Here is a 20,206-nt window from a genome sequence, read left to right on the forward strand (position 1 = left end):
CATTTTTTTCTAATCTTAAAACATATTTTACGATCTGAGACGAAAGAAAACTAAAAAAACAGAAGAAAGGTGGAAGCGGGAGGCTGCGTTAAATGAAGTAAAACACATCGACACGTCAGAATGAACCAGTTTATTTCCCCCTGATTTAAAAATAACTCCAGCTTATACATGTGATATATATCTAATAAATTATCCCGTAGAGGTCTCTATGCAGCAGTGACATCTTCTGCTAAAATCAGTTTTACATTCTCAACATATAGTTGCTTTAAAAGCTAAAAAAAAACAACCTCAAACTAGCTTACAGGATTGAGGACAAAGCGCAGCGTAACCCCAGGCCTGTTCCCCGTTTATACAGCCCCCCCCAGTCAAAATTAATGACTTTAACAGCAGATGTAAGGCGGCGTCGGTGCTCCGCCTCACATCTCGGTCCTTCACTCCTTCAGCCAGGTGAGCAGCTCAGGTGTGTAGTAGGTGATGATGATGTCAGCACCTGCAGAATAGGAGTCAGCTTAATTTGCCAGGTACGTCTACAAAGTATACAAGGAATGTAGACATGTCTGCAGCAGCAACATGTCTGAGCATTTTTAGACTCTTGCCAGGTGGATTTTGTTCTGCAGAGCTCCACACGTCCGTCTGGAATCGCTCCATCAGAGATGCGTTTCAGAAGGAGGGGCCTTATCAGAAATCTTTGCATATGATTGGATAAAACCACTTATCTGTCATTTTTACTGACGTGCTACAAGCTGTTGCTAAACCCGATAAGGAGAAGGGCGAAACCATCGTTTCCACTAACAAAAAGCCTTCCTCTGGTGTTCTTTTAAAGAATTAACATTCAGCAGATGGACAACACTGATGAAACGGCATCAACGTCACCGCTTGCTTCCCCGCCGCGAGTTGCTGTGGGCATAGACATAATATAAGAGTAGACGCGTCGTTGGGCAGGTTCTGCCTATGCTGTGATGCGTCAGAGCGTCCGCCATCTTAAATGTGGCAAATCTGCAGTTACTCAGTCACTTAAACAGTATCAGAGGGACTTTAATCTCTGAATATACTTTGTATTCGTAGTATTTTTGTTTTTGTAATATTACAAGTTTATTTTCGTATCCCTTTAGCTTCTCCTAAAGAATAAAAGTATTTAAAATAATCTAACCTGGCCCTATTACTCCAGGAGTGAAATAATTCTGCAAACTGTGACTATTCTGGAAATGTTCCCCCTTAATTCTCATAATATGACGTTTTTATCATAACATTATCACTTTTGTGTTTGTTTGTTTATTTTTACTTTATTGACCTAGGACTTTTTTTTGTCATATTATTAATTTTACCTCTTTAATACTCACCCAAAAAGTCTGTTCCCAAAGGTTCACATGTGACACGGTTTTATGAAATAATGAAGACCACAATGTTTAGATTTAACAAATTGATCCTTATATTCATAAGACATACACACCAGATCGACTCGGGCGCTTCCCGATAACGTCATCATATGGCAAGGCAAGGCAAATTTATTTATATAGCACAATTCAGTACAGAGACAATGCAAAGTGCTTTACATGATTAAAATATTGGAAAATAAAACAGAATAAAAGCAAGTAGGGATAGTGTAGAAACAAAAAAGAACATTTGAAAACAGTAAAACATTTTAACTTGAACATTCAAAGGCAATTCTAAACAAATGTGTTTTTAATCTTGATTTAAAGGAACTCAGGCTTTCTGCACTTTTACAGTTTTCTGGAAGTTTGTTCCAGATAAGTGGAGCATAGGAACTAAATGCTGCTTCTCCTTGTTTAGTTCTGGTTCTAGGTATGCAGAGTAGGCTGGAGCCAGAAGACCTGAGTGGTCTGGAGGGTTTATACGCTGATAACAAGTCTGTGATGTATTTAGGAGCTAAGCCATTTAAGGATTTATAGACTAACAGAAGTATTTTAAAGTCTATTCTCTGAGATACAGGGAGCCAGTGTAAGGACTTTAGAACTGGTGTTATGTGCTCTACTTTCTTAGTCTTAGTGAGGACGCGGGCAGCAGCGTTCTGGATCAGCTGCAGCTGTCTGATCCACTTTTTAGGCAGACCTGTAAAAACACCGTTGCAGTAATCAATTCTACTAAAAATAAACGCATGGATTAGTTTTTCCAGATCCTGCTGAGACATCAGTCCTTTAATCCTAGAAATGTTCTTCAGGTGGTAGAAAGCTGACCTTGTAATTGTCTTTAGATGCTTTTGGAGGTTCAGGTCTGAGTCCATCACTACTCCCAGATTTCGGGCCTGATCAGTGGTTTTTAGCTGAAGCGACTGAAGCTGTGTGCTAACTTTGGATCTCTCCTCTATTGGTCCAAATATTATTACTTCTGTTTTGTTTTTGTTCAACTGAAGAAAATTTTGACACATCCATGCATTGATTTCTTCTAGGCATTTACTCAGTGCTTGAATTGGTTCATAGTCACCTGGTGACATGGTGATGTAGAGCTGTGTGTCGTCTGCATAGTTATGGTAGCTGATGTTGTTGTTTTTTATTATCTGGGCTAGAGGGAGCATGTAGATATTGAAGAGGAGGGGACCCAGGATGGACCCTTGGGGAACCCCACATGTGATTTTTGTAATCTTCGATGTAAAGTTACCTACTGATACAAAAAAGTCCCTGTCCTTTAAGTAGGATTTAAACCAGTGGAGAGCTGTACCAGAGAGGCCGACCCAGTTCTCCAGGCGCTCTAACAGAATGGAGTGATCAACAGTATCAAATGCTGCACTAAGGTCCAATAGTACCAGCACGGTGGTTCTTCCACAGTCTGTATTTATATGGATGTCATTAAACACCTTGATAAGGGCGGTCTCTGTACTGTGGTGAGCGCGGAAACCTGACTGGAATACGTCAAAGCGGCTGGTCGTTGTTAAGAAGGTGTTTAATTGTTGAAATACAGCTTTTTCAATAATTTTACTGATAAAGGGGAGGTTTGAGATGAGCCTGTAGTTCTGGAGTAGAAGTTTGTCTAAATTGTTCTTTTTCAGCAGTGGTTTGATAATTGCTGTTTTTAGGGACTGGGGGAAAACACCTGACAGGAGGGACGTGTTTATTATCTGAGTCAAATCAGACGCTATGCCAGGAAAAACTTTTTTAAAGAAAGCTGTGGGTAGAACATCAAGGCAGCTGGAGGAGGAACTTAACTGCTGAATTATCTGCTCTAAGCTTTTGTGGTTTATTTCGCTGAAATGGGACATTTTGTCAGAAATAGTTCCAGCTGAATAAAGCATTGGTTCTGGTGTTGATATGGTAGTACAAAGTGATCCTCTAATTTTTAGGATTTTTTCAGTAAAGAAGTTAGCAAATTCGTTGCAGGCCCTGGTGGAGTGGAGTTCGGAAGTCACGGACACAGGAGGATTTGTTAGCCTGTCAACTGTGGAAAATAAGACACGAGCATTATTAATGTTTTTCTTGATGATCTCAGAGAAGAAAGATTCTCTTGCATTTTTCAGTTGTAAGTTATATCTGTAAAGTCTCTCTTTATAGATGTCGTAGTGAACTAGGAGTCTATTCTTTCTCCACCTGCGTTCAGCTTTCCGACATTCCCTTTTTTCACTTCTAACTGATGGAGCATTTCTCCAAGGAGATTTTTTCTTCCCGGAAAAAAACTTCACTTTAACTGGAGCAATGCAGTCAATGATGTCTGAGACTTTAGACTGAAAGTAATCTACTAGTTCATCAGCTGAGTTGCAGCCCAAGGTTGAAGTATCAGAGTAAGCTTGAATAAAAGTTTCCGCGGCATTGTCCTTAAAGGTGCGTTTTCTTACGATGTCCCTTTGGCTAAATGAGTCGCTGGTAATTATGCTTTCAAAGGTAACAGAAAAGTGATCGGATAAGGCAACATCAGTTACATTGACCTGTGAAATCTTTAGATTTGGCATATGGCAAATCCACTCAAACATACTACATTATGCCCGCGGTCTCCATTTGTTACAAATTAATTTCATTTTGTTAATTTACGGTTATTTTCCAGTAACTTAATCGAGACATGAAAACTTTTAACATATTTTTGGAATGTTTCTGTGGTAGTCTGACAATTTAATCTGTAATTTGCCGGATCAAAGTTATATCTTAAGAGAAATTTCCTTCCTCCAATTTTTTTTTTAAAGTTATGAAGGAAAAATAAACCATAAACTCTTTTAATTTTTAATAAAAGTCTGCAGCCATTTTAATTTAATCACAGCATTCATCACTTTAAAATCAATAATGTTTATTCTTCCTTTTTCTACTGATATTACTATGTCGTTCTTTCTGATTTTTTATTATTCCAGATGAAATTGTGATGAATTTTATGAATTTTTTATTGTAGTATTTGGTATATTTAAGATATATGCTGGATAAATTAACTGTCAAATATTTGTTGATTTTCTTTTTTGTAAAATGGCTGGAATATTTGTTATATAATTTCCTGTGCGGTCCTTGTTAATCATTATAGCTAAATATTTCACCTCATTTTTATCACTTAAAGTCAGGTGATTATTTTGAATTGCTAAGATTTCACATTTTTTTCTATGTTCATCTTTAAGCCTGAAGCTTTTGAGAAAAAAAGAAACCGCTAAATTAACTTAATAAAATTGATTCGTTACAAATGCAGACCGCGGGCTCAATGTAGTTTGTTTGAGTGGTGTTGCCATAATGTGACGTCATCAGGAGGCGCAGGGACCATGGAGAATTTATTCGTAAAATTGTCCGTTTACAAACCGCAATCCCGCTCTCGAATAAAACCTACACCCCGCTATAATTACTTTAGTAAGTTGTCCAGACCAATTACAATATTTTGCGCAATTGTGCAAACGTTAAACCAATCATGTATAGTGACGTCATCAGAAGGCGCAGGACCCCGAGTCGATCTGGTACCTACACCGTCATTGTTCTCTGAATCTAAACAGTCGCTTCAGATCTCCCGCCCGGCGACCCTGATTGGCTCGTCCATTTTATGTGGTATTGAAATCCCTCCCAATGGGAGCGAGTCCAGATGGAGCTCGGCAGAACAACATCCATCTACAATGTATTGCCTTTGGGGGCAGACGCTGCTGAGAACCCAGTATCCTCTCCCTTGAACTACAGCGGATAAGATCAACCCTCAGTGGGTTGGCAGGTGGAAATTTTTTTACCGTCTCTGAATTGATCTCACCTGCCCTGCGGAAGGCGGTCATGGCCTCCATCACGGCGGCCCGCAGTTCGAACGCGCCGGCCTTCGCTCCGTGCCACAGCATGGCGAACTCCCCAGACACGTTGTAGACGGCCAGAGGGTGGGTGGGGAACTGAAGGGGGAGATCCAGAAACGCTGCGATTAACCACTCAGACATAAACAGATGGACGAATACGTAAAAAAAAAATAATAAAATGCATTGGTGGAGAAACAAGTAAATATATGGATAAATGGGTGGATGGATGAATAAACAGATGGATAAATGGACGGAGGCGGTTTGAAGCCTTCAGCTGATCCAAAATGCTGCAGCAACAGTTCTGATGAAAATCAACAAGAGGGATCATATTTCTCCAATTTTAGCTTCCCTTCATTGGCTTCCTGTTAAATCAAGAATAGAATTTAAAATTCTCCTTCTAACGTATAAAGCCCTTAATAATCAAGCTCCATCATATATCAGAGCTCTGATTACCCCGTATGTTCCTAACAGAGCACTTCGCTCTCAGACTGCAGGTCTGCTGGTGGTTCCTAGAGTCTCTAAAAGTAGAATGGGAGGCAGATCCTCTAGCTATCAGGCTCCTCTCCTGTGGAACCAACTCCCAGTTTTGGTCCGTGAGGCAGACACCCCGTCTACTTTTAAGACTAATCTTAAAACTTTCCTTTTTGACAAAGCTTCTAGTCAGAGTGGCTCATGTTACTCTGAGCTACCTCTATAGTTATGCTGTGATAGGCCTAGGCTACTGGAGGACATCAGGGACTATTTCTCTCACTCTGCTGAGTTCTCCTACTGCTCTCCAATCTGCATTGTTTGTTGTTATTTCAGCTTCTTTTTTCTCTTCATAGAAGGTACACCTGGTCTGGTGTTCTGTTAGCTGTGACATCATCAGGGGAGGCAGATCATCCTCTATTACCATCTAACATAGAAAGTACTCCTGGGTCAATGTGAGCTTCTGAGCTTTCTGTGTCTCTGCTCTGTCTTCTCTAACATAGAAAGTACTCCTGGGTCAATGTGAGCTTCTGAGCTTTCTGTGTCTCTGCTCTGTCTTCTCTAACATAGAAAGTACTCCTGGATCAATGTGAGCTTCTGAGCTTTCTGTGTCTCTGCTCTGTCTTCTCTAAGCCCCAGTGGGTGGAGGCAGATGAGCGTTCACACTGAGCCTGGTTCTGGTTCTGCTGGAGGTTCTCCTCCCTGTTAAAGGGGAGTTTTCCTCTCCACTGTCGCTTCATGCATGCTCAGTATGAGGGATTGCTGCAAAGCCATCAACAATGCAGACGACTGTCCACTGTGGCTCTACGCTCTTTCAGGAGGAGTGAATGCTGCTTGGAGAGACTTGATGCAACCTGCTGGGTTTCCTTAGAGAGGAAACTTTCTGACCAACCTGGAGGATTTGATGGAGTCTGACTTTGGAAAGATCCTTGAGATGATATGTTGTTAAATGGCGCAATATAAATAAAGTTGTATTGAATAAACATGAATGAACACATGAATACATTATTGAATAAAATGATGAATAAACAGGTGAATAAGGAGAGGTAAATGGGGTGATGGATAAGAGACGGATTAACTTCATATTATATTCATATGGATGAAGAGATGAGAGAACAAACAAGGAACAGCAAAAAGGGAAACTAAAAGTAAGTATGATTTTCTTGAAATGAGTGTAATTGTTCTTGATCTAAGCAGGTAAATAAGATGATCTGCCAATGGAATGAGTATTTTTACCCCTAAAATAAGATCATTAGATATAAGGAACTTGAAATAAGATGATGGAGATGAATTGTTCCTATTTTAAGAGCAAAACTCTTATTCCATTGGAAGAGAAATGTACCTGCTCCGATCAAGGACAAATACACTTCAAGAACATTTTACTTTTAATTCAAGTATTTATCTACAGATCTAACTTTTAGAGGCCAAGATAAGGAATACAAACAGCAAAAAGGGAATCAAAAATAGTGACATTTTCTTGAAATGAGTGTAATTGTTCTTGATCTGAGCAGGTAAATATAATGATCCGCCAATGGCATAAGTATTTTGACCCCTAAGATAAGATAATTAGATATACTTCATTTGAAATAAGATGATGGAGATGAGTTGTTCTTATTTTAATTGGTAAAATCTTATTTCATTGGCAGATAATCTCATTTAGCTGCTCAAATCAAGGACAAATACACAAATTTAAAGAAAATTTTACTTATTTTTAAAGTACAGAAGAGCTGCCGCACCGTGTCAGAGAGAGCAGTCTAGGTTACACAGCTCCGCAGCACTTTAGTAACACTCCAAAGCAACAGAAAAACTGATTAAAGGTGGGATTTGCGAGTTGCCTATTTTTAGTTAAAATCTTTGCAGTGAAAATAAAAGATTATTTCTATGAAACTGCTTTGTTTGATGGAAATCACCCCAACGTGGAGAACTCCTGAATCAAAATGCTTCCTTTCCCAGGAGCCTCACCTTGTCCTTGACTTCCCTCATGATGTCCAGGTACGGCAGACCCGGTTTCACCATCAGCATGTCGGCTCCCTCTCTCACATCTCGCTCCTGCGGCAAACGCAAACTCAAGAGATCAACTACAGCTGCTGGAACCGCCCCCCCCACCCACAACCAGAACCCAAACCCACCACGGCTCGGAGCGCCAGTCCTCTCGCTCCGGGGGGAAGCTGATAGCATCGTCTGTCTCCGAACGCGGGTTTGGACTGGGCCGCGTCCCTGCAGCCAAAAAAAAAAAAAAAAAAAAAACTTGCCACGTCAGAGCCGCCCACCAGCAGCAATTCCCCGACCAAACGGCGCATATTTACCTGAACGGACCGTAGTAACAGGAGGCAAACTTTGCGCTGTAGCTCAGCACCGAAACCTGGACGAACGGAAACGTCAAGGTCAGCATTAAAAGCTCTCGGTTCGGTTAAGGCGAACGCTTTCCCCCCCCGGACGACACCGACCTTGTTTCCCACACCGTTGGACAGCAGAGCGTGCTTTATGGCTCGGACACGTCCGTCCATCATGTCAGAGGGCGCGATGATGTGGCAACCTGCGCAGGGAGAATGAGAAATGGATATATTGAGTTTAACGTCTAATCCGCTGAGGCACAGCATTAAACGTTAAAGCTCGATCAGTGGCAGCAAAAGTTTTACTTCATTTTTAGAAAATCAGACTTCCAGATATCCTGCCTGCTCCTAACCTGACCCTAGCCAGTTGTATGTCGCTCCACCTAGCTCCACTCATCCATCTGGGACCTCTCCATAGGAATTGCCTTTTTTGAAGGCTGGGTCTTATCAAAAATCCTTGCATATGATTGGATAAGCCACTTGTCTGTCATCTTTATCAACGTGCTATTTCAACCACTCACACTGAAGCTAACCCGTGACGCTGTGAGAGCGACGCAGGGAAAAACAAAACTTTTTTTTTCATGTGTTTGCGGCTCTAGTGGCTAGGGCTGGGCGATATGGATTAAAAATTAAATCTCCGAATTTATCATACCAAATCTGATTATTCGATTTTTTTCCCTCCTTTTTGTTTCATGAAAAGAAATTAAAGAAATTATTTTAAAACCTTGCTTTTATGTCAAGCATTTCGTCAGGGAGTTGACCTGAATTCAAAGTGCAACTAAAAACAAGCTGTGAAACATGCTTGTAAAACAAGATGGCAGCCGTGCCATTATAAACAATGAAAATATAACAAAACATTTGCTGCTAGTGGTATTACACATTGAGCTAAGAACAGGCTTCACTGCATTTGTGAACTTCAAACTAAGTTTAAAAAAAAGTAAATAAGTAAATGAAGTACCTCGTATTATAGTAAAAAAAGTTTCCACTTAACAATATTTTGACAATACATTTGCCTAAACATATATTCAGCATCACATGCTGTTCTCTTCATGGAAAGCCAATGAGTGTATTTGCAAAATAAAATCCAGATTTTCCAAAAATTAAATCTTAAAGAATTGTAAATTCGAATCAATCGATTAAATCGATTTATCGCCCAGCCCTACTAGCGGCACGCGTTTTATTGACAGTGAGCTGACAGGAAGAGGGGGGAAGACAGGCGGCAAAGCGCCGCGGGGACTAAAGGCCTCCTAATATGGTTCTCGCTAACCGCTAACCGCCACGGCCCGGAAAACAAAACTTGCCAAATCCGGTCGGGAGAAGGGCGAAAACATGGTTTCCACCAACAAAAGCCTTCAGAGCCGTTCTCTGATGTTCTTTTAATGAAACAATATGGTTACACTTTATTTGAAGGGGTTTACATAAGACTGACATTACACTGTCATAAACATTACATAACACCTGTTATGAACATAAATGACTCTTTATGAATGTTTAGGACTGTTGTCATTAATTGTCATTCAGTAAATTATGACACTATTAAAGCAAAGTTGACATTGTTTAAAATGTCTTTGTTATGACAACTTGACATTAACAGAGACAAGGTTAAATTTAGGGCTTGATTTGGGATTAGGTTAAATTTAGGGCTTGATTTGGGGTTTTGTTAAGTTAAGGGCTTGTCATAACAAAGACATTTTAAACAATGTCAACTTTGCTTTAATAGTGTCATAATTTACCGAATGACAGTTAATGACAACAGTCCTAAACATTCATAAAGAGTCATTTATGTTCATAACAGGTGTTATGTCATATTTATGACAGTGTAATGTCAGTCTTATGTACACCCCTTCAAATAAAGTGTTACCAATAATATTAGGTAGACTGGACAACACGGAAGAAATAGCAGCATCAATGTTAACGCTTGCTTCCTCGATGCGAGCCGCCATTGCTGTCTGAATCAAAACAGTCTCATGGTCGCTTCTCCACTACGTCACATCTATGAAACCCCAGCCCTGCGTCCTGATTGGCTGGACAATAAAATTGGTTGGAGAAATGACTCTCTATGGGAGAGGTCCCAGATGTATGTGAGTGAAGCTAGGCGGAGCGACATACATCTGGCTAAGGTCAGGTTAGCCTACTCCATGGATGACTCAATTAAAAAAAAAAAAAAAACAGATTTTAGCGCCCCCTACTGGCTCGCAGTCATCACAGCACAAAACAAGGAAGTGCGCCTACCGGCTCGCGCGTACGCCAGAGCGACCTCTGCCAGTCGCAGGCAGCTGGCGTCGTTGTTCAGAGCGCCGTCTTCGTTCAGGATGCCTGAAACAGAAAAGAGCGTCAGTGACAAGTGACAGATCATTTCTCAGCGTGCAGCAGGAGGCGAGCGCTGACCGCAGTGTCCGTGTGAGGTGTAGGGACACAGGCAGACGTCGCACGCCACCAGCAGCTCCGGGAACAGAGATCGGATCTTTCTGACGGCCAGAACCGCGGGCGTGTCGTCCGAGTCGGCCCCCGAGCCCCTTTCGTCCTGACAGGAGAGAGACGGCTGTGAGTTGAGGCCGCCGCACAGATATTGTTGCTTTTTATGCTTTTTATCTAAATTATCCCACTCAGCTGCACATTTCTTTTGACCTCACTGCAAAAAGGGAATTAAAACTAAGTAAATTTTTCTTGAAATTAGTGCATTTTTTTTTATTTGAGCAGGTAAATATTATCATTTGCCAATGGAATAAGATTTTTGCACTTGAAGTAGGAAAAATTCATCTCCATCATCATCATTTTTCAAGTGCAGAATATCTAATTATCTTATTTTAGGGGTAAACCTACTAATTCCATTGGCAAATAGTCTTATTTACCTTCTCAAATCAATGAAAAATATACAAATTTCTAGAAATTTTGATTTACTTATAGTTCCCGTTTTTCCAGTGCTGAGCGCAGCATTTTCAGAACCGTACAGCATTTTCCTGTCACTCTGCTGCAGGAACTAAATCTGAAGTTCTCCAGACAATAAAAAGGAGATTTCTATTCTATTCTATATTTAAATGCAGCTGGGTGTGGGTTACTGACAATGCAGATATGCGTTTCCACTTCTGTCGTAAAGAAAACAGGGTTCCTTTACCCGAACTTTGACGTACCTTTGCTATTTTTGCCGGGACGCCGAAGATGAGAACACATTTCAGACCTTTCTCCACGAGCGGTCGCAGCATCGCCTCCAGCTTGTTCACCCCATACCTGTGGGTCACAATTATTTTACTATCTGCAGGTGAATCTTTATACGGACATCTATATAAATGTATTTACACTGCAAAAGTGGAACTAAAAGTGAGTAAAATAACCTTCAAATGACAGCGTTTGTCCTTGACTTGAGCAGACAAGTTTAAATGATCTGCCAGTGGAATAAGATTTTTGCACTTAAAGTGAAAACGACTCATCTCCATCATCTTATTTATTCTAATTATTTTATTTTAGAGGTCAAAATACTCATTTCATTGGTAGATAATCACACTTATCTGCTCAAATCAAGGACAAATACACTAAATTCAAGAAAATGTTGCTAACTATTAGTTCTCTTTTTGCAGTGTATATATATTTCAAATTCAGAAGGGAAAAAAAAAAACAGAGCACAATCACTCAGTCATTAAATAAAAAAATGTAAATGTAAGAAAATGAAATATAATCAACTAATCAATTTAAATTAAATATGAAATACAATTAATAAAAGGTATCTATTATTACATTAAAATAAACTTAAAGTATTTAATGAAATTAATTAATGCAATACAATCAATAATTTTTTAAGGAAAACAGGGAAATCTATATTTATAGAAATAAATCAACATAATATACTAAAATAAATGGTTAAACTAAGAACAAAATAAATCCAATCAATTAACAAAATGAATATATATATATATATATATATATATATATATATATATATATATATATATATATATATATATATATATATATATATATATATATAAAAATAAATAAATAGAAAAAACACAAAATAATTTAAATATAAACCACTAGAAGACATTAAAATAAAAAATAAGGCTCACAAGATTTATAAATATAACATAACATTCAAAATATTTTAAATAAATCTAACCACAACCTTAAAAAAACAAACAAAGGAATAAGACATTAACTGTGCTCAAACTACATCAATAAACTAATAAATAAAAAAAATAATTCAAAATAAAACTGAAGAATAAATCTCAATTAATAAAACTGAATAAAAGACGAATCACAAAACTGAAAAGCAATAATAAAAAGAGAATCAAAAGTAATTAAAATTACATAAATGAATAGAAACAGAACCATTTGGTCTCAGTTGTTTGATTGTGTTAAAATGAAACTCGTTTTTTTAGCCACAGATCAATCAAAAGATCCAGACTGAGCTGCGTTCAGGGACACAAACTGTGTCGATCTAACCGACTCCTCTTATCACCGCCCAGGTCCTCTGTGGGGCTCCGGCTCCACCCTTCCTAGCAGCTTTTATCTGAGGACAACACCCATCCTGTCCCTCATGAGTTTGGCCCCTGACTCAGCCATCCGGGGCCGAGCACCAACGCATGAATCAATCAGGAGAAACTTAAGCATCCTTCCAGATTTAGCAGCTACTGCCCCTCTGCAGCTCTGGTTCTGGTCTGATTCTCACCTTGCCTGTCCCGGCAGGCTGCCGATGGGCTCCACGGCATCTGCAGCGTCTCTGTAGCAGAAAATCAAGACAAAAAAAAAAAAAAAAAAAGAGCCTGAAACTGTTAGCGCCTTGCTCTGAAATCGGACTTCTTCAAACATCACTTTGCTCCTGGACGAGGCTAAAAACGTGGAGTGATTTAACTCACGTGACAAAGATGGGGTAGATGAGATTGTCTGGTCTGAGATCGGTGGCGCAGGTCTGCCAGTATCGGAGCGTCGGGTGGAAATATCCACTGTGGAGGATCGACTCTGCCGGCGTCTGCATCTTCAGCTTTCAGCGCAAAAACTACCAGGGGGGGGATAAAACGTGCAGATTAGGAACAGCTCAAACTCTGCTATGCCTTTTTTTTTTTTAAAGAAGACTAAATACAACACTAGCTGATTTTTCCCTATTTATTACATTAAAGCTCATGTGTCAAACTCAGGGCCCGCGGGCCGAATCCGGCCCTCAAGAGCCGAAAAAAGGCATATCATGTCATAAAGCAGAGACATATATCCTTTTAAAAATGTATAAAGTGGCTAAAACTGAGCCTCCTGTAGCGAATGTTGATATTTTTTTAACTGTAGTAACAGCATCCTGCCACTAGGGGTCAGTTTTCCCACAACACATTAAAACAACCCATAAATGTCTAAGAAGAGAAAAAGTGATGCAGAAGGATGAGTTTAAAGTGTAACTCACCCCAATATCAACTTTATTTGCAGATAAACTGGGTCTAAACTTTATTATTATTGTTTAATAAACTGATTTATTAAACAAGTGGCTCAATAAAAACTTTAAATGCAACCCTTTTAAGATCAAGAAGAAAATTGCCATAAATAAATGCCAGTATGATTAGACTCATAAGTGCCTATTAATCTTTTTGTTGATGTGATTCAAACCTCTGTGTTAGCCACAATAAGAAGAAAATAAGTTTTTTCTAAAGGAAGTTTGCTTCAGTGGAAACAGGAACTGTTCCAATAACACTGAGGAGCATACCCAGAAATAAGATCTGAAGGTGTTTTCTCTGGTAGAGAAAACACCTTTAAGCCTATATACACAATAATTGTGGATGACTTTAAAGTGTAACTCATCCCAATATCATCTTTTTTTTTGCAGATAAACTGTATAAAATGGGTAAGGCGCTACTTTTTATATTTCTATGTGAACTGAAATTAAATCATGAAATCAAAAGTGTCATCTATACAGGTGCACCCGGCCCATTTAATGACTTTATGATGTCAAAGTGATTCAATATAGAAATGAGTTTGACAGCCCTGCATTAGAAGACCAAGCTACAATACATAGTGACGAGAAATAGATTAATAAATATTTATTTATGTGTGGAAGATGCTGCCGCTAAGTCTGCTGATATGTTCTGTTTGCGTTGCTGAGAAACAAACTTAGCATAACAATAATATGAAAATGTTAACTACAGCAATGAATTAAAATTACCTTAATAATATGAATTCTACTTTCACTAATTCTAATAATAAGAATCATTAATATAGTCAATGTAAAAGATAAAAGCTATATTTAGATATATGTTTTCTCCTCATCATGACCAGCTAGGTGAGCCAGTGAAGTTTTTCTCTGTGCTGCTCAGTCACTGGTAAAACTGAGCAACCATGCAGGGCTGGTTGTAAAAATAAAGCCGGAAGAAAAGAAGTGATTCAGAGGAATGTCAGGGCAGGATTAATATTGAACACAATCCATTATCCTGACTATGATGAACTCAGGAGTTGTTGACAATCCTGAGAACTTTAGGGAGGAAAGCCTCGTCACATTATAAGTTACCTAGTTAGATAACTTTAAAATAAAATCTTATTATTAGCTTATTATTCCACATTCATACTTAAAGTAGAGTCTTGTTTACACAAATCAAAAGGATTTTCAATAGACTTTAATGTATTGTAATGAAATTTAATGTAAAAGGAGGAAAAAAATGCCTTAAAAAAGATAACGGTCATTTATAAATCTAAGAAATTATTGACTCTGGCTGAGTAAAACAGGCTAAGGCCAAATTCTGATGACTGAAAAACTGACATTATGTTCAAATACCTAAAAATGTTGAACAAAATATCAGTTAATGGACTTTAGTATAAATATAACAATAACAACAACATTATAACTAAATTAAACATGCAAAAGCTGATTTTTTTTTATTAAAGCTCTACAACAATTAATAGTTGTTTCAAAAGCTTTAATCAAAAAACTTGTAAAGCTAGTTATTGTTTTTTAGATAATCTTCATGTATAAATCTTTAAAACAATCACTTTGAAGGAATACTACAGCCGAAGAAGCTAGACTTTTTTTGTTTTCTTTTAGGCACTTTAAAGTAAAAAGCGTATAATGAAGGAAAACATTTAAAACAATTTGTGTTACTTAATGTAGAAGAAGGAAACTTGGTTAGTTGATAAAGTTTGATTAATTTCAAAATATTCAGCAAACTTTTGAAACAGAATAATCTGATTAGCATGATGAATTTAAATTTGTTTTACTTTATTATCCCTATCAACAGTATTTTCAGTTTCAAGGATGTATATATATTATTTTTTATTATTATGATTATTTTATTTCTATTTGCTTTTAGAATAATTTGCATGTACACCTATTAAAAATATAAAGGCTTTAGGTCAGTTAGATCAACCGAGAGCTATTTCTCATCAGGAAAAATCATAACAACACGTTAATTACATTCAAATCCTTGTTAATAATGAACATATTCATAGTAAGCAATAAAAAAAATGTTTTATTCTAAACTCTTAATTGCCATAAACACGAAGCAACCTTTAATAGTTGCACATTTTAAATAAGTGCAGTACAAAAAACCCTGTTAATTCAATACAACTATAAACGCCGGTAATAAAAAATAAACTTTCATTTCTCCTAAACAGGTCGGTCAACTCTGAGCCATCTGCCGAACCTTTTTAGCATTTTAGCTAACAAACTATGTCCGGAGAGCGGTCAGAAATAAGAAAAACTTAACGATAACTTCAAGAAACAACAAGAAAACTCAAAATAAAGAGAAAGCCCGACATTAGTCTATGTGCAACAGACCATTTAACTCACCTCGTTGCAAGAGGGCAGCCTGTGTCTTCTTGACTCTTCGGACCGGGCAGATAAATGCTGCCCCTTCTTCTTCTGCTCCTTTCAGGAGCTCCGCAGCGCCTTTAAGTAGCAGCACTTCCGCCTCCTACAGGCGAAGAGTGAAACAGCAAGCAGCTGAAGCTTGGCAACCCACTACTACAACAAAAAAGATGATGATAATAATAATAATAATAATAATAATAATAATAATAATAATAATAATAATGTATATAATTGGATCTATAGTTATACATAGCTATACATATATATATATATATATATATATATATATATATATATATATATATATATATATATATATATATATATACAGTATATATATACACTCCTGATCAAAATCTTAAGACCAGTCAAAAAATTGCAAGAATTTGCATTTTGCACTATTGGATCTTAAGAAGGTTCTAAGTAGAGCTTCACAATGTTAAAAGGACAAATCAGTGCAAGAGACAAGAACATTTGAGCAGGGAATTGTCTGAAAACTGCATTTATACTCAAACATGATTTTTTCAGCTGATCAAAAGTTTAAGACCATAGCTCAAAAAAACCCGAAACCCCCCCAAAACAGAAATCAAAATGTCAAAAAAAAGGACTCAGTAATGAGTAGCTCCACCATTGTTGTTGATGACTTCAAACAATCGTTTAGGCATGCTCGATGCCAGTGTTTCCAGGAGGCTAGTGGGAACGTTGCTCCAAGTGTTGAAGATGGCTTCACGAAGGGCATCCGTTGTCTGGAACTGATGTCCATTTTTGTAAACTTCCCTTGCCATCCATCCCCAAATGTTCTCAATTGGATTTAGATCCGGGGAACATGCAGGATGGTCCAAAAGAGTGATGTTATTCTCTTGGAAGAACTCCTTTGTCAGGCAAGCATTGTGAACTGCAGCATTGTCCTGTTGAAAAACCCAATCATTACCACACAGACGAGGGCCCTCAGTCATGAGGGATGCCCGCTGCAACATCTCCACATAGCCAGCTGCTGTTTGACGCCCCTGCACAACCTGAAGCTCCATTGTTCCATTGAAGGAAAACACACCCCAAATCATGATGGCGCCCCCACCACTGTGCCGTGTAAAAAACATCTCAGGTGGGATCTCCCTGTCATGCCAGTAACGTTGGAAGCCATCAGGACCATCAAGGTTAAATTTTTTTTCATCAGAGAAGACAACTTTCTTCCACCTTTCAATGTCCCATGTTTGGTGCATCCTTGCAAAATCCAAACGGGCAATTCTGTGGCGTTGAAGAAGACGTGGCCTTTGAAGACGTTTTTTGCTTCTGAAGCCCTTCTCTCGCAGATGCCGTCTGATGGTTATTGGGCGGCAGTCAGCACCAGTAATGGCCTTAATTTGGGTAGAGGATCGTCCCGTGTCTTGACGGACAGCCAATCGGATCCTGCGGCTCAGAGCTGGTGAAATTTTTTGGGGTCTACCACTTGACTTTTTTGTTCCATAACCCTCAGGATCATTTAAAAAATGCAAAATGACTGTCTTACTGCGTCCAACCTCAGCAGCGATGGCACGTTGTGAGAGGCCTTGCTTATGCAGCTCAACAATCCTACCACGTTCAAAGTCAGTGAGCTTTTTTGCTTTTGCCATCAGGAGGTCTTGACAGTGTAAAGACTTCACAGAAAATGACATGGAATCCAGATGTTTGCACAGCTTTTGGCTTTTAAAGACTATGGTCTTAAACTTTTGATCAGCTGAAAAAATCATGTTTGAGTATAAATGCAGTTTTCAGACAATTCCCTGCTCAAATGTTCTTGTCTCTTGCACTGATTTGTCCTTTTAACATTGTGAAGCTCTACTTAGAACCTTCTTAAGATCCAATAGTGCAAAATGCAAATTCTTGCAATTTTTTGGCTGGTCTTAAGATTTTGATCAGGAGTATATATATATATATATATATATATATATATATATATATATATATATATATATATATATATATTATTTTGTATGGAATGTTGTAAATATATATATATATATATCAATTGTTGTATGTCTGGAGCGTGTAACAAAAGTAATTTCCCTCTGGGATTATTAAAGTATGTCTGATTCTGATTCGGATTCTGAATAATAATAATAATATTATGTTTCACATGAACAAATTTAGACATAAACTTTAAAAGGCAAAATAAACAGAAGAAAATCTGATTAATTTATTAAACATGTGGTTCAATAAAAATGCAACCCTTTTAAGGCTATACATAAAATCAAGAAGAAATTGCCATAAAGAAATGCAAGTATGATTAGATTCATAAGTGCTGGGGAAAAAATGTTTTTGATGATGTGATTCAAACCTCTGTGTTAGCCACGATAAGAAGAACAGTTTTTCTAAAGGGAGTTTGCTTCACTGGAAACAGGAACTGTTCCAATAACACTTAGGAGCAACTGCTGAAGGCCAGGCCACCAGCTTTAATTTGCCAAATTAAAATAATACAATAAGTACGTTTGTAATAGTCTTGCAGCTCCCTTTGTAGAATAAATTTAACAGAAAGACGAAGCTTTGCATTTGAGAAAATTTTTGACAGGTTCATTCATCATACATACCCAACAATTTTCTATGAAAGCATGTTGAATCATTTGACCCGAGTAAAAGAATTTCACTGTTACTGTGACTCAGTCTTCAGTCACATTTTTTTTGGGTTGTCCCAGTATTATGCATTTTATATTTCGTCACAGTTGTCATGATTACAGTGTTGAGATAATAATAACCTTCTTTCCTTTAATTTTACTCCCAAGTGACATCAAACTGACCATTGCTTCAAAGGTGACTATAATGCTTGGCAAAATGATTCACAACATTCAAACCTTTTGACCTTTTGTAATATTACAGCCACAAGCTTTAATATGTTTTACTGTATATTAAAGTGATAGACCAACTAGCAGAGCTTATAACAAGACCCAATGACAACCCATCTTCAGCTTTCTGGCAGAGGCCATCAGATTTTAATTTTTAAATGTCCTGGTATTTCAAAACATTTATAATGCCATGCACCCTAACAAGATTCCCAGGGCCTTTGGATGAGAAACAGGCCCACAGCATCACAGATCCTCCACCATATTTCACGGTGGGCACGAGCTGCTTTTCGGCATACTCATCTTTAATTTTACGCCAGATTCAACTTAGAGTGTTTGTTTCCAAAACGATCAATCTTAGTCTCATCTGACCCAAGCACACGATCCCAGTTTAAGTCCCAGTGCCGCTTAGCAAACTCCAGACGTTTACGTTTGGGAGTGTTAGTGAGAAAAGGCCTTTTCCCTGCATGTCTCCCAAACAGCTCGTTGGCATGTAGAGAGAGTCTGATGGTTGTTTTGGAGGCTTTGTGACCCCAAGTTTCAACTCAATGGTGCAATTCTGTGACAGTGAGCTTAGGAGTTATTTCTACTTCTCTTACCATCCTCCTCACTGTGCGTTGTGGCAAGATAAACTTGGGACCTCTTCCAGCCTTGTTTGTCACTGTTCCAGTTGTTTTAAAGTTCTTAATGATTCCTCTGACTGTAGATACGAGCAAATTGAGGCCAGTGGCTATTTTCTTGTAGCCATTGCCTGACTTATGACACACATCTGCCATATTTGAATGGTGTGTTCTATTGTCTTTGCCATCTTGACAAATGGGTAAGATGAATTAGGCCTCTGTGTCACATCATATTTGTACCCCAGGGAAACAGGAAGTCATGCATTACCTATTAAAAGTTCCTAGATACCCTGACCAACTTATATATATATATATATATATATATATATATATAGCTGTTGGTAGAAATTGACACACTGACATACCGTTAAGCATTCCACTCTGGTTTGGCTAATATTTAACCTTGAAGGTTGTTGTTTGTCACATTTATGAACCATTTCCTTTCCAAGATCAAACAGATGAATACCATCCTCCAAAAACCACGTTTAAAAGTTATGTCTGAATCCCAGTAATTAATTCAGAATTCTAACAGACAACAGAAGACCTTTTCAGAGTTAAAAGATGATTTAATTTATTTGAAATTCGTTATCCATTGTAAAGGAACATTCTTAATTACATTGGCTTCTAAAAATCTGCAGGAAAAAAAGTGTATATATATATATATATATATATATATATATATATATATATATATATATATGTGTGTGTGTTATGCTGCAAATTTTAGCTCAAATAACTAACTACAAGGGAAAAAGTAAACATGGTCTAAATACATTCATAATGTATGAAAAGTAAATACAACGAAGAAACGCCATGGAATACAAAAACTGATATACAAACATGTTAATATAGTAGGAAATTACAAACTTTTAAAATCTAGACTGTACTTTATACATAAAATAGAATTACACGAAACAATTATGTGCAAAACTAAGATATAAATAAAAATACACAGACTGTTTGAAATGATAAACAATAAATTAATTAATGGAGAAACAAATTGAAAGTGTTTA

At 37.8% G+C, this 20,206-nt stretch overlaps 1 protein-coding gene across 1 annotated transcript; it reads right to left on the reverse strand.

Moving 5' to 3' along the window:
• Positions 1–115: 115 nt before the first annotated feature.
• Positions 116–15,855, reverse strand: alad (aminolevulinate dehydratase). Its single transcript, XM_036140030.1, has 12 exons — positions 15,740–15,855; positions 12,837–12,976; positions 12,650–12,700; positions 11,118–11,214; positions 10,375–10,510; positions 10,219–10,302; positions 8,101–8,189; positions 7,960–8,015; positions 7,783–7,870; positions 7,616–7,702; positions 5,152–5,281; positions 116–490 (listed from the first exon to the last, which is right to left on the reverse strand). The coding sequence occupies exons 2-12, from the start codon at positions 12,953–12,955 to the stop codon at positions 432–434; spliced, it is 996 nt and encodes a 331-aa protein (XP_035995923.1). The 5' UTR covers positions 12,956–12,976; positions 15,740–15,855; the 3' UTR covers positions 116–431.
• Positions 15,856–20,206: the final 4,351 nt, after the last annotated feature.

This window comes from Fundulus heteroclitus, chromosome 8 (genome assembly GCF_011125445.2).
Source record: "Fundulus heteroclitus isolate FHET01 chromosome 8, MU-UCD_Fhet_4.1, whole genome shotgun sequence".
NCBI classification, from domain to species: Eukaryota; Metazoa; Chordata; class Actinopteri; order Cyprinodontiformes; family Fundulidae; genus Fundulus; species Fundulus heteroclitus.

Coding starts and splice junctions, on each gene's coding strand:
- alad (XM_036140030.1), bottom strand. CDS start 12,955: ATGCAGACGCCGGCAGAGTCGATCCTCCACAGTGGATATTTCCACCCG. Junction 10,303..10,374: donor CACCTCACACGGACACTGCG/GTCAGCGCTCGC, acceptor TTTCTGTTTCAG/GCATCCTGAACGAAGACGGC. Junction 5,282..7,615: donor TGAGGGAAGTCAAGGACAAG/GTGAGGCTCCTG, acceptor CTCCCCCTTCAG/TTCCCCACCCACCCTCTGGC.